Source organism: Mirounga leonina, unplaced genomic scaffold, assembly GCF_011800145.1.
Source record: "Mirounga leonina isolate KUSES-001 unplaced genomic scaffold, KU_Mleo_1.0 Mir_127, whole genome shotgun sequence".
Classification (NCBI taxonomy): domain Eukaryota; kingdom Metazoa; phylum Chordata; class Mammalia; order Carnivora; family Phocidae; genus Mirounga; species Mirounga leonina.
The window spans coordinates 74581742-74594155 of record NW_023270316.1 but is presented as its reverse complement, the minus strand read 5'-3'; the positions used below and the strand labels follow the sequence as shown (position 1 = coordinate 74594155).

At 38.5% G+C, this 12414-nt stretch overlaps 1 protein-coding gene and 1 pseudogene across 2 annotated transcripts in view; one reads left to right on the top strand and one right to left on the bottom strand.

The window, feature by feature from the left end:
• The window catches only part of LOC118009101 (phospholipid-transporting ATPase IB-like), a 217108-nt gene that overhangs the window by 88130 nt on the left and 116564 nt on the right, over positions 1-12414 (bottom strand). The window contains exon 27 of the mRNA XM_035002919.1: positions 4179-4362. Within this exon, the coding sequence (XP_034858810.1) occupies positions 4179-4362 (184 nt within the window). The remainder of the gene's footprint in view (positions 1-4178; positions 4363-12414) is intronic.
• LOC118009568 lies at positions 295-2131 on the top strand (annotated as a pseudogene). The gene has a single exon (XR_004678976.1). The product of XR_004678976.1 is annotated as an ATP synthase subunit alpha, mitochondrial-like (transcript).

Here is a 12414-nt window from a genome sequence, read left to right as displayed (position 1 = left end):
GCTTTTTGGTGGGAATACAAACTGGTACAGCCACTGAGGAAAACAGTATTCAGGTTCCTCGAAATATTAAAAATACCAAATAATCTTGTAATTCCACTACTGTGTATTTACCCAAAGAAAACAAAAACTCTAACTTGAAAAGGTATTATTGCACCTTTATGTTTACTGAAGCATTACTGACAATAGCCAAGATATGGAAGCAACCTCAGTGTCCATCAATAGATGAATGGATAAAGAAGATATGGTGTGGGTCCCAGTCAGTCCAGAGGCTGCGGCTGCAGAGAAACCACCCAAGGAGAACCTGCAAAGATGCTGTCCGTGCGCATCGCCGCGTCCGTGGCCCGCGCCCTCCCTCAGCGGGCCAGGCTGGTCTCCAAAAATGCTTTGGGATCCTCCTTCATTGCTGCAAGGAACCTCCATGCCTCTAACACTCGTCTTCAGAAGATTGGCATTGCCAAAGTGTCCTCTATCCTTGAAGAGCGTATTCTTGGAGCTGATACCTCTGTTGACCTTGAAGAGACTGGGCATGTCCTAAGCATTGGTGATGGTATTGCCCGTGTACATGGGCTGAGAAATGTTCAGGCAGAAGAAATGGTAGAGTTTTCTTCAGGTTTAAAGGGTATGTCTTTGAATTTGGAACCTGACAATGTTGGTGTTGTCATGTTTGGAAATGATAAACTAATTAAGGAAGGGAGATATTGTGAAGAGAACAGGAGCCATTGTGGATGTTCCAGTTGGCGAGAAGCTATTGGGCCGTGTTGTAGATGCCCTTGGTTAATGCCATTGATGGAAAGGGTCCAATTGGTTCCAAGATCCGTAGGCGAGTTGGCCTGAAAGCCCCTGGGATCATTCCTCGAATCTCTGTGCGTGAACCAATGCAGACTGGTATTAAGGCCGTGGATAGCTTGGTGCCAATTGGTTGTGGTCAGCGTGAGCTGATTATTGGTGACTGACAGACTGGCAAAAGATCAATTGCTATTGACACAATCATTAACCAGAAATGTTTCAATGATGGAACTGATGAAAAGAAGAAGCTATACTGTATCTACGTTGCTATTGGTCAGAAGAGATCCACTGTTGCCCAGTTGGTGAAGAGACTTACAGATGCAGATACCATGAAGTACACCATTGTGGTTTCAGCTACTGCTTCTGATGCTGCTCCCCTTCAGTACCTGGCTCCTTACTCTGGCTGTTCTATGGGAAAATATTTTAGCTATAATGGCAAACATGCTTTGATCATCTACGATGACTTATCCAAACAGGCTGTTGCTTATTGTCAGATGTGTCTGCTGCTCCGCCGGCCCCCTGGTCGTGAGGCCTATCCTGATGATGTGTTCTACCTACACTCCCGTCTGCTGGAGAGAGCAGCCAAAATGAACGATTCTTTTGGTGGTGGCTCCTTGACTGCTTTACCAGTCATGGAAACACAAGCTGGTGATGTGTCTGCTTACATTCCAACAAATGTCATTTCCATCACTGATGGACAGATCTTCTTGGAAACAGAATTGTTCTACAAAGGTATCTGCCCTGCCATTAACACTGGTTTGTCTGTGTCTCGTGTTGGATCTGCTGCCCAAACCAGGGCCATGAAGCAGGCGGCAGGGACCATGAAGCTGGAATTGGCTCAGTATCGCGAGGTTGCTGCTTTTGCCCAGTTCGGATCTGACCTTGATGCTGCCACTCAGCAACTCTTGAGTCGTGGCGTGCGACTGACTGAGCTGCTGAAGCAAGGACAGTATTCTCCCATGGCCATTGAAGAACAAGTGGCTGTTATTTATGCTGGTGTAAGAGGGTATCTTGATAAATTGGAGCCCAGCAAGATCACAAAGTTTGAGCATGCTTTCCTGGCTCATGTTATCAGCCAGCACCAGGCCCTGCTGGGCAATATAAGGACTGATGGAAAGATCTCAGAGCAGTCAGATGCTAAGCTGAAAGAGATTGTGACAAACTTCTTGGCTGGATTTGAAGCTTAAACTCCTGTGGATTCACATGAAATACCAGTTATGGTTTTGTCGTCGTTTATTCTAGTAATCAGTTCCATTTGTAAAAGGATTGCTCTCATACTCCAGATGTACAGAAATTACCTTAAAAATAAAGGTTCCATATTGGTTGGTGGTTAAAAAAAAAAAAAGAAGATATGGTGTGTGTGTGCATGTGTGTGTGTGTAATGGAATATTAGCCATAAAAAAGAATGAAATCTTGCCTTTTATGACAATATGAATGGACCTAGCAGATATTGTGCTCAGTAAAATAAGTCCAACAGGAAAAGATTAATACCATTTGATTTCACTTATAATGTGGAATCTAAAAAAAACAAAAAAGCCAGAAATGTTTCCCTGGATCCCCAGGACTCCTGATACTGGCCAGCTTGGTGTGTCTTCAGTGTTTAGTAGTTCAAGGCTTATGTCATATATAATTGCTGAGATCACTGGAAGTATGTATCCCAATAGCATGTAGCAGTTTAGGACAGGATTAGGTGACTTTGGTGTGGCCATTTGCTTATTTACAGACACAGGTGCTCTGATCACGGTTTACTGACACTCTCCCCCCCAACACAAATATTCTAGCACAGAGGAGCCTTAGTTTTCCCTGCTATAAAACCAGAACACTTAATCTGTAAGAAGGGTCTCAGAATGGATCTGATTCAAACACTGGGGTAATATGCTTTTCATCTATGCTGTAAAATCCTAGGAATCCATTTTGTTACCACTCCAGTTTCAGGCATCTGTTTACCTGTGGACAGGGTACTAAATCATCTAGCCCCTCAGAGACAGCCACCATAAGAATAGCCCCAGCAGGGATGACCTACTCAGTGTATGGGATTATTCCCAAGGAATGTTCAAGAATTACAGGTGCCTCCTGAATTCAGCAAAATAGAAAAGTGTTATTGTTAGTTGCTCAACTGTGATAAAATACTAGATCCATTAAAAGCTAATCTTAAATTATTGATTAAAATATTCTTCAAAAGTCAAAATATTAATATGTAGAAGGAGGAGGTATTCTTGTTAAACAGCCTAGGATCTTACATAAATATACAGAGGTTGTAAATCACAAACCACACACACTACTTAAATGCCTTCCAGTAAATGGTACAGCTACTGTGGAAGGCAGTTTGGCAGTTTCTTACAAAACTAGACATACTTTTATACTTTTACTATATGATCTAGCAATCACATTCCTGGGTATAAATCCAAAGGAGTTGAAAACTTATGTCCACACAAAAAAACCTGCCCATGGATATTTGTAACAGCTTTATTAATAATTGCCCAAACTTGGAAATAAGATATTTTTCAGTAGATGAATGGATAAAGGATTGTACATCCAGAAAGTGGAATGTTATTCATCACTAAATAGAAATGAGCTATCAAGCCATAAAAGACGTGGAGGACACTTCAATGCATATTACTAAGTGAAAGAAGCCATACTGTATGAATATGACATTCTGGAAAAGACAAACCATGGAGAGAGTACAAAAATCAGTGGTTGCCAAGGGTTCGTGAATGGAGGGAATGATGAATAGGCAGAGTGCAGAGGATTTTTAGGGCAGTAAAACTGCTCTGTATAATACTGTGATGGTGGATACTCGTCATTATACATTTCTCCAAACCCATAGAATATACAACACCAAGAGTGAGCCCTAATGTAAACTGTGGACTTTGGGTAATGATAATGATGTGTCAGTGTAGGTTCATCAGTTATAACAAATATACTGCTTTGGTAGGGGATGTTGATGATGGGGGAGTTTGTAGGGGAAGGCAGGGAATATACAGCAACTCTATATTTTCTGCTCAATTTTGTTGTGAAGCTATAATTGCTCTAAAATACAGTCTATTTTTTTAAATGCCTGCCAAGAGGCAATGCCTGCTTTTAAAAAAGCAGAAATGGGGAGATTATAAGTCTTTAAGAAATCTTCACTGAGAGACACCACAAAGCAAAGCACACATTGCAGACTGAAGAGACTGGGGATTTAGAGATTGTATTAGCAGAGCTATAGATTCTTGGTGGTATCAGTATGACCAACTCCATAACTGCTCAAGGAAAACTCTTTTTGCTGCAAAGTGCGTAAGGACGAAACTAAAGAAAACCCCAAATGTGCTATGAAAAGCAACTTAAAGAGTGGCGTAGGCCTTGGGGATAGACTCAAGATATTCCAATACTCTCATGCCCACACTACTGACCTGTGCAATGGAATAATCTGAGCTGTTGGTGGCCAGCGTGCCCTCATTCCCACTGATTCCCACACCCACGTGGGCCATCTGGATCATCCCAACATCATTGGCACCATCCCCAATGGCAAGAGTGATGGCCCCTACATGCTTCTTAACCAAGTAGACTATTTCTGCCTTCTGGAGGGGAGATAACCTGAAAAAGAAGACAGAAACCACCAATTTTACTGCTTTGTTTTTGTTCACCTTGTTCTAAAAGGCTTTAACAAGGAGTCAACAATGATCTACACAGAACCACCTTTAAATATCAGTTACTGGTAAATTTCCCAATTCATTAATTAAGCTTTTTACATATATAAATATATTCCACCCACCAATCCAGAAAACAAATGAATAAACAAACAAAAAGCAGAATCAGAACTATAAATACAAAGAACAAACTGATGGCTGCTGGAGGGGGAGGGGATGGAGGGATGCGCAAAATGGGTGAAAAGGACTTAGAGATACAGGCTTCCAGTTATGGAATAAGTAAGTCATGGGGATAAAAAGTACAGCACAGGGAATATAGTCAGTGGTACTGTAATAGTGTTGTATGGTGACAGTCAGGAGCTCTCCTTGTGGTGAGCATATAGAGATGTCCAGTCACTATGTCCTACTCCTGAAACTAATGTAACATTGTGTGTCAACTATACTCATTTTTTTTAAAAAGTTCCCTCCCACCCTCACCCAAAATAAAAAGGAAAGCAAAGAAACCACACAGTAACTTCTTTAACATCCAAAAGAAATACACAATATCAGTTGCCCAGGTTACATGGAGATAAACTCTTCAATTTGCCTTTCTCCCCATCACTCCCTGTTGCCTAACACTGGCCTGCTCTACTAATTTATATCATCTACCTAAACAAGAGTAAGAAGTGAAGATTTCTGAAACTATTTGAAGGCATTTTCCCAAAGGATAGCCTGTAGACTAGCCTACGAAAATCAAAGTACCTGCAAGTGAACTTGAAAAATACAAGGAGATGTAAAAACATGAAGGTGTCAGTCAAGTGAGTCTGTGGTAACAACAACAAACAAAAGCAAAGTAACCTAACATAGCAAATGTTTGTTCTTTCCATGGTATGTGTCCAATAAATGAGAATACTGTTGATCCTTTTCCTCCCCTCAGATAAGCTTACAAAAGCAAATTTAGTATTCCTAAAATATTTCAGGCTAGCAGACCCTGTCTACACAAAATACTTACAGATATATCAAGGAAAGAGAAGCAAAATTTTTATCTCTTATTCATCACTTATGTATTCATCCACTAAATGAATTGGATACACACCTCTATCCAAAAAATAAGAGACATACAAAGGTTTTATTTTCTAGTAATTGAATGATTATCCCCTTCCCACAAAACAGCTCCTAAAAACTAAATTTAAACCTTTCAAATTTTAAGTGAGATTATTAAAAACTGAGGAGATAGGCTTCCTTGGTTAGTGCACACTCCAAATTTTAAGACAGAAGCACAGATGGAAAAACTTTTGCTTCATAATGAAGAAAATATAATGAGTTAACATTACTTTGTCGGCACAGTATGAAAAGTTACCGAAGTAGAGGATGTTCCAGAAACCATTTGTAAGTTTTGTTTCCAACAAGAGATGCTGGTTGTTTTGCCGGAATGCCGACAATGATAATAATTTCACCATTTAGTCTGGCAACTACTTTTATATTCAGACTACGATATTTGTGGAAAAAAGAAAAACTACCTCATATTAATCCCAAATTTCACTCTTTAAACTTTCAAATCTTAATTCTAACCTCTGAGCCAACCAAGCTCTCCAAAATATAAGAAGAGAACTGTCAGGGACCCACTAAACCTTCTCCTCCCCTTGCTAAACATCACTGAGTCCTTCAGTCCTTTGGTAATGTGGTTCTAGGCCTTTCACCAAAGCTCCAAGTCAGTTCTGACCAGTTAAGAATAGAACTGGATCATCACTATTCTGATTTTGGGTCCTCCCCAACCATATATGAAAATAAATCCTAAAATAATATTAGTCTTTAAATAACCATCTGTTAATTGAGCTCCAATTAATAAAACACTTTAGGTCATGTGTCCATATATGGGCATTAAGCCAAATTTCCCTAATCCTGAAAAATTTTTTTTTAAAGATTTTATTTATTTGACAGAAAGAGACACAGCAAGAGAGGGAACACAAGCAGGGGGAGTGGGAGAGGGAGAAGCAGGCCCCCCGCCGAGCAGGGAGCCCGATGCGGGGCTCGATCCCAGGACCCTGGGATCATGACCGGAGCCGAAGGCAGATGCCCAACAACTGAGCCACCCAGGCGCCCCCTAATCCTCAAATTTTAGGGTTCTTTCCAATTGATGGTATTTACATTCATGTCTGGCCAAGTTCATCTTGTCATTCTATTGACTGAAACAACATAGAAGTCCCATAGCCATCTAGTCACAAAAATTGAAAGGGGAGAAATCTACTCAGGATAGGAAAAAAGTCAATATGCTGTTTCAGAGCACAAGAGTGATAAGAAAACACAGCCCTAAAAAATAGTTTTAGGAATTCAAAACAGACATTAAACAGTTCATTTCTACTCTTCTCATCCGAATAGACATCTTTATTTTCCAAAAATAGTATTTTACATGTCAACTCTCATTTTGATATTTAATCTATTACATGGAACCAAATAACAAATTCAACAATAATTTATAAAGAACACATAATAGATTCCAACCTATAAAACTAATACTCGAGTCTCATTTGACTTAATTCAAAAATTACAGTACTTTTATCATCTATTTTCATGGATTAAAAATATACAGAGATAAATAAACCAATTGGCTGGAATAATGTCATGGTTTTTCCATGGGCACATACAATTGACTTATCAATATAATCAGTGTGAGGAATAAAAAATAAAATGGTTTCCACTCAAAATTTGGGTTAAATAGGTGATGAAGATTAAGGAGTGCACTTGTGATGAGCACCAGGTGATGTATGGGAGTGTTGAATCACTCTATTGTACATCTGAAACTGTATTACACTATATGTTAACTAACCAGAATTTAAATAAAAGCTTTTTAAAAAATTGTAAAATAGGTTCAACATATTGTACGGCACAGATGTTTTCTTAGATATATAAACAAGTGTTTTTGCTATATTTGTGCTTGCTGAGTAAGCTACTTAAAGGTAACCTCATATTCAGTAATTATTATTTATTCAACAAATATTTATGTCCCTACTATGAGCTAGGCACAATCCTTGATAGAGAAGATAGAGCAGAAAATAAAATATATAAATATCCCTGCCTTCATGAAGTTTACATTGCAGTGGAGAGGAGACAGACAATAAACCAAGTAAGTAAAACAAAAATTATGGCATATAGTGATAAGAATTGTGGGGAAAATAAGTCTACAGCTTCATAAATTGACTTTTAAAAATTAATTTTTCTCTTTTAATTATGTTCACCTGAGTGCCACTGATTAAGCAATTATAACAAATACTGTATGACACCCTCCAACTATCTCAACTTTTTTTATTTCTAAATGACATTCAGTAAGCAAATTGTTGGTTAAAATTTTAAGGGGCGCCTGGGTGGCTCAGTTGGTTAAGCGACTGCCTTCGGCTCAGGTCATGATCCCAGGGTCCTGGGATCGAGTCCCACATCGGGCTCCCGGCCCAGCAGGAAGCCTGCTTCTCCCTTTCCCACTCCCCCTGCTTGTGTTCCTGCTCTTGCTGTCTCTGTCTCTGTCAAATAAATGAATAAAATCTTTAAAAAAAAAAATTTTAAAAAAACTTTCTATACCTGTTAATGGCATATAAGGACATTGGGCAATTTCCTTCAATAAGAAAACAAGTGTAGAACTGGAAAAAATGATTAAAAGCCAAGTATTTCATCTCACCAGAAAATGACCAAAGGTGGAAAAGAACTTGAGACATGCTTATTCATGAAAAGATGTTACTGTATCAGGTAAGTGCAGCAAGTTTGTGACCTCCTTTCCTGGAGGTGTTCATATTCCCCTGACCTGGGAGTGGGGCAAGAATCTGCAGATTTACTATCTGGACATGGTGGATATGGTTTGGAGCAGATAATGATCACCCACATCTTTATCAACTGGGGTGGCTCTCTTATTTCAGGGAGGGCAGAAAATCAGCTAGAAATTTAACAGGGAGATTTTTGCAACAAAAGAATCATGGGAGCATTGAGATAATAAACTTTCTACATATTCCAGAAGGACCACTAAATTAAGGTTTAGGGTTTGAATTGTTGAGGCACAAACTTGTCTAAGTAATTGGGTGAAGACTCAACCCTGCAGACAAAGACTTCAAAGCAGCATTATAAATATGTTCATAGAGGGGCGCCTGGGTGGCTCAGTTGGTTGAGCGACTGCCTTCGGCTCAGGTCATGATCCTGGAGTCCTGGGATCGAGTCCCGCATCGGGCTCTCTGCTCGGCAGGGAGTCTGCTTCTCCCTCTCATGCTCTCTGTCTCTTATTCTCTCTCTCAAATAAATAAATAAAAATCTTTAAAAAATAAATAAATAAATAAATAATAAATAAATATGTTCATAGAATTGAAATAAAATATGTCTGAAGAATCAAAGAAAATTGTAACAATTATGAGTCAACAAACAGCATATCCCAACAGAAGAATGGAAACTATATTAAAAAATAGAAATTCTAGGGATGAAATGAAAAATGTACTTCATGAACTTAACATCAGATCTGAGATAGTGGAAGGAATCAGTGAATTTGAAGTCACATCAATAGAAAATATGCAATACAAAAAGAGAAGAGGGGAAATTAAAGAAAAATGCAATGGCAGGGCCACAAGTCAACATCAAACATTCACTCACGTATGTGATCGGAGTCCCAAAAGTAAAGGAAATCAAAAGTAGGGCACCTGGGTGGCTCAGTCGTTAAGCGTCTGCCTTCGGCTCAGGTCATGATCCCAGGGTCCTGGGATCGAGCCCCGCATCGGGCTCTCTGCTCAGTGGAAAGCCTGCTTCTCCCTCTCCCTCACTCCCCCTGCTGTGTTCCCTCTCTCACTGTGTCTCTGTCAAATAAATAAATAAAATCTTTAAAAAAAAAAAAAAGGAAATCAAAAGTAGAAAAAACAAAAACACCTTGAAAAAATAATGACTGAAATTTTCCAATCTAGTAAAAACAAAACATTAATTTAGGAATCCCCTGAATCCAAAGGAGAACAAATATAATAAGAACCATGTATAGAGCCAACATAGCCAAACAACTGAAACCAAGTAACAAAGAAAGAATCTGGAAAGTAGGAAGAGGAAAATGATTCATCACATACAGGGTAACAACAGTGCAAACTTCTCATCAGAAACAAGGGAGCCAGAAGACAACAGAATGACAAAGTACCAAGGGGGAAAAAAAAATAAACCTAGTATTTTATTTGAAAATAGCTTTAACTTAGAAATCGGTAAGAGAAAGGGATATAGGAAAGACCCAAATGTGTGAGAATTAAATAACACACTTTTAAATAGCCCATGAGATAAAAAAAAAAATCAAGAGGAATGAGAAAATGCTGTACTTTGAACTGAATGATAATGAAAACACAGCATATCAAAATTTGGGAAATGTAGTTAAATCAGTGCTTGAAAATTTATGGCTTGAAATGCTTATAGTAGAAAAAAAATTTTAAATCAATGATAAAATTCTCTACCTTAAGTTATGTGAAAAAGAAAAATAAATTCAACCCAAAGTAAGGTAAAAGTAGAAAATAATACAGATAAATATGTATTATATGTGAGAATATTATATTACTATATATTATAACATGCATAATAGTACATATACATTATAAATATGATATATATCAGAACATAAAAACAAACCATGGAATTGGCCTCTTGAAAATAGCAGCAAAACTGGTAAAGCCTAACTAGACTGATCAAGGGAAAGAAGAGTAAATTATTCATATGAGGAAGGAAAGAAGAAACATCACCATATATCACACAAAAGTAACAAATAAAGGAATATTGTGAAAAACTTAATGCCAACACATTTGACAACTAGATCAAATGGATAAATTCCTTGAAAGACATGAATCACAAACCTAACTGAAGTAGTAGTAGAAAATATTTGCTAAATAAATTGAATTATTCATTAAGACCTTCCCACAAAGTCAGATCCAGATGGCATCAACAGTGAATCTATCAAACATTTTAGGAAGAACTAATGCCAATACCACAGAAAGTGTAGAAAACAGAGGACAAAGAAACACCTCCCAAATTAGTTTATCAGGCCGGAATTATCCTGAAACCAAAGCCATTCAAAAACTTGAAATAAAACCACAAATACCCTTCATGAGTATAGACTAAAAATTCTTAATGAAATTTTAGTAGAATATATAAAAACAATAGGCCCCTGGGTGGCTCTGTAGTTTAAGCGTCTGCCCTTTGGCTCAGGTCACGTTCTCAGGATCCTGGAATTGAGCCTGGGATTGACCCTGCTTCTCCCTCTCCCTCTCCCTCTGCCCATCTCCCAGCTCGTGCTTGCCCTTTCTCTCTCTCTTTCTCCGTCTCTCAAATAAATAAATAAAATCTTAAAAAAAAAAGAAATAAAAATAAAATTCAGTCATAAAATTTTGAAGCCTGAAGAATGTTAGAGACAGACTCTACTCTCCTCCCCTACCACCACTCCCTTTGTAAGTTACAGTTTCAGCCAGTTCCATACCAAATTGCTTTCATCAGTTCAGGATATAGCTCAGTCAACAGACTTCAGTTTTGTATTTATTTATGTTTACTGTTCATCTAATGGCACTCTTAAAGGGACGAAGTGACTAAGTGGAGAAACTAAGACAATGAACCACTTAAACCTGGATCATCAAGAGTTGCTGTCATGGTTGGCCAATGAGTGACCCCTGCAGAAGCTGGACAGGGAGGAGAGTGAGGTCAAGTTGGACATTTCCCTGCTCCTCCCTGCCATGTCTTCTCCAGGTGGCTATGTCTATAGACCACAGCTCAAGGCTCCTCTAGAAGCAGTCCCCTCTGCACGGCTCTCTCTTTGCAGGTACAGTGACTACCTCCCTCCTCTGATCCCTTTGGACCTAGGGGTATATTGGCTCTTTCCACTGTTACCAGCATGTATATAATCCCTTTGTTTTCATCTTGGGCTCCTGAAAGCAAGTATCTTTCAGAGCCAAATATGATGTCCCATTTGCTGAGATTTCTGGGAAAAAGCATTTGTGGATCTTCTTCTGCATGCAATCATATGAGGTTGTGAAGCTTGGGTCTCTCAATCCCCAACTTGCTGCCAAAAGGGTATCTGGCCTGGGGATAAAGCCTGCACCAGATGAATCAAAAGGGAGACACCATTTGAACTCTACATCAAACCACAAGTAAAGCCAGATTTAGGACAAACCACTAATAGTTCACTGCAAGCCAACTTCTGGAATATCCATCCTTGGTGGCAAAATGTTCTCCCCTTCTCCCTGCTTCTTCACTAGGTCCTCTCATTGCTTCCTCCAGCATGAGTAGGAAGTTTGAGTAGAGAAAAAGTGAGCATTCCTTAAAATATTGGTATGATGCAAAATGAAAACTGGTCAATTAAATCTAAATAGTTAAAAGAAACAAAAAATTTGGTGAACTGACTATTGATGAATTTTCTTGCTTCCCCTGAAGTCAGCTTTGCCTATAGAATTTTCAGTTATGCGAGCTAATAAATTCCCTTTTTGCCCAAGCTGGACTTGAATTCAGTTTTCCATTAGTTTTTTCAGTTCTAACTGATGGAAGACTAAATCACAAAGAATCCTAAAGGCTAAACTACAGTCATGACAAGTGAAAGTGGAGTGAAGAACAGAAGGTGCTGAATTTTTGTAGCAGATGCTGAATGAATGTGAACACAGAAGGACATCTAAGGGAAACATTTGAAGCATATAAGGAGCTCAACTGATTGAGGAGCAAATCTGTATTAATACTTAGAAGTTCAAAGCATCAAGATGTTTTAATAATTGGTCCATTTAATATTTTCATTCAGGAGCAAGGAACAACTATTCTGTACCTAGTTTTGTTATTTTCTTAGTTCTAGCCATCTTTGTGGTACGTGTTTTGCCTTTTTAAATTGATGTTTTGACTTGCACTAATACTGATAATTTCATTTTCCTCTAGACATTGGTGATTTTTTTTTCAGATTTGCCCCTCAATATAAATACAGGGCTTTTGTTCTTACTAAAGATGTCTTTCATCTGGTCAATACATCACTAAACAATTTATCACTGAAAAATTATAA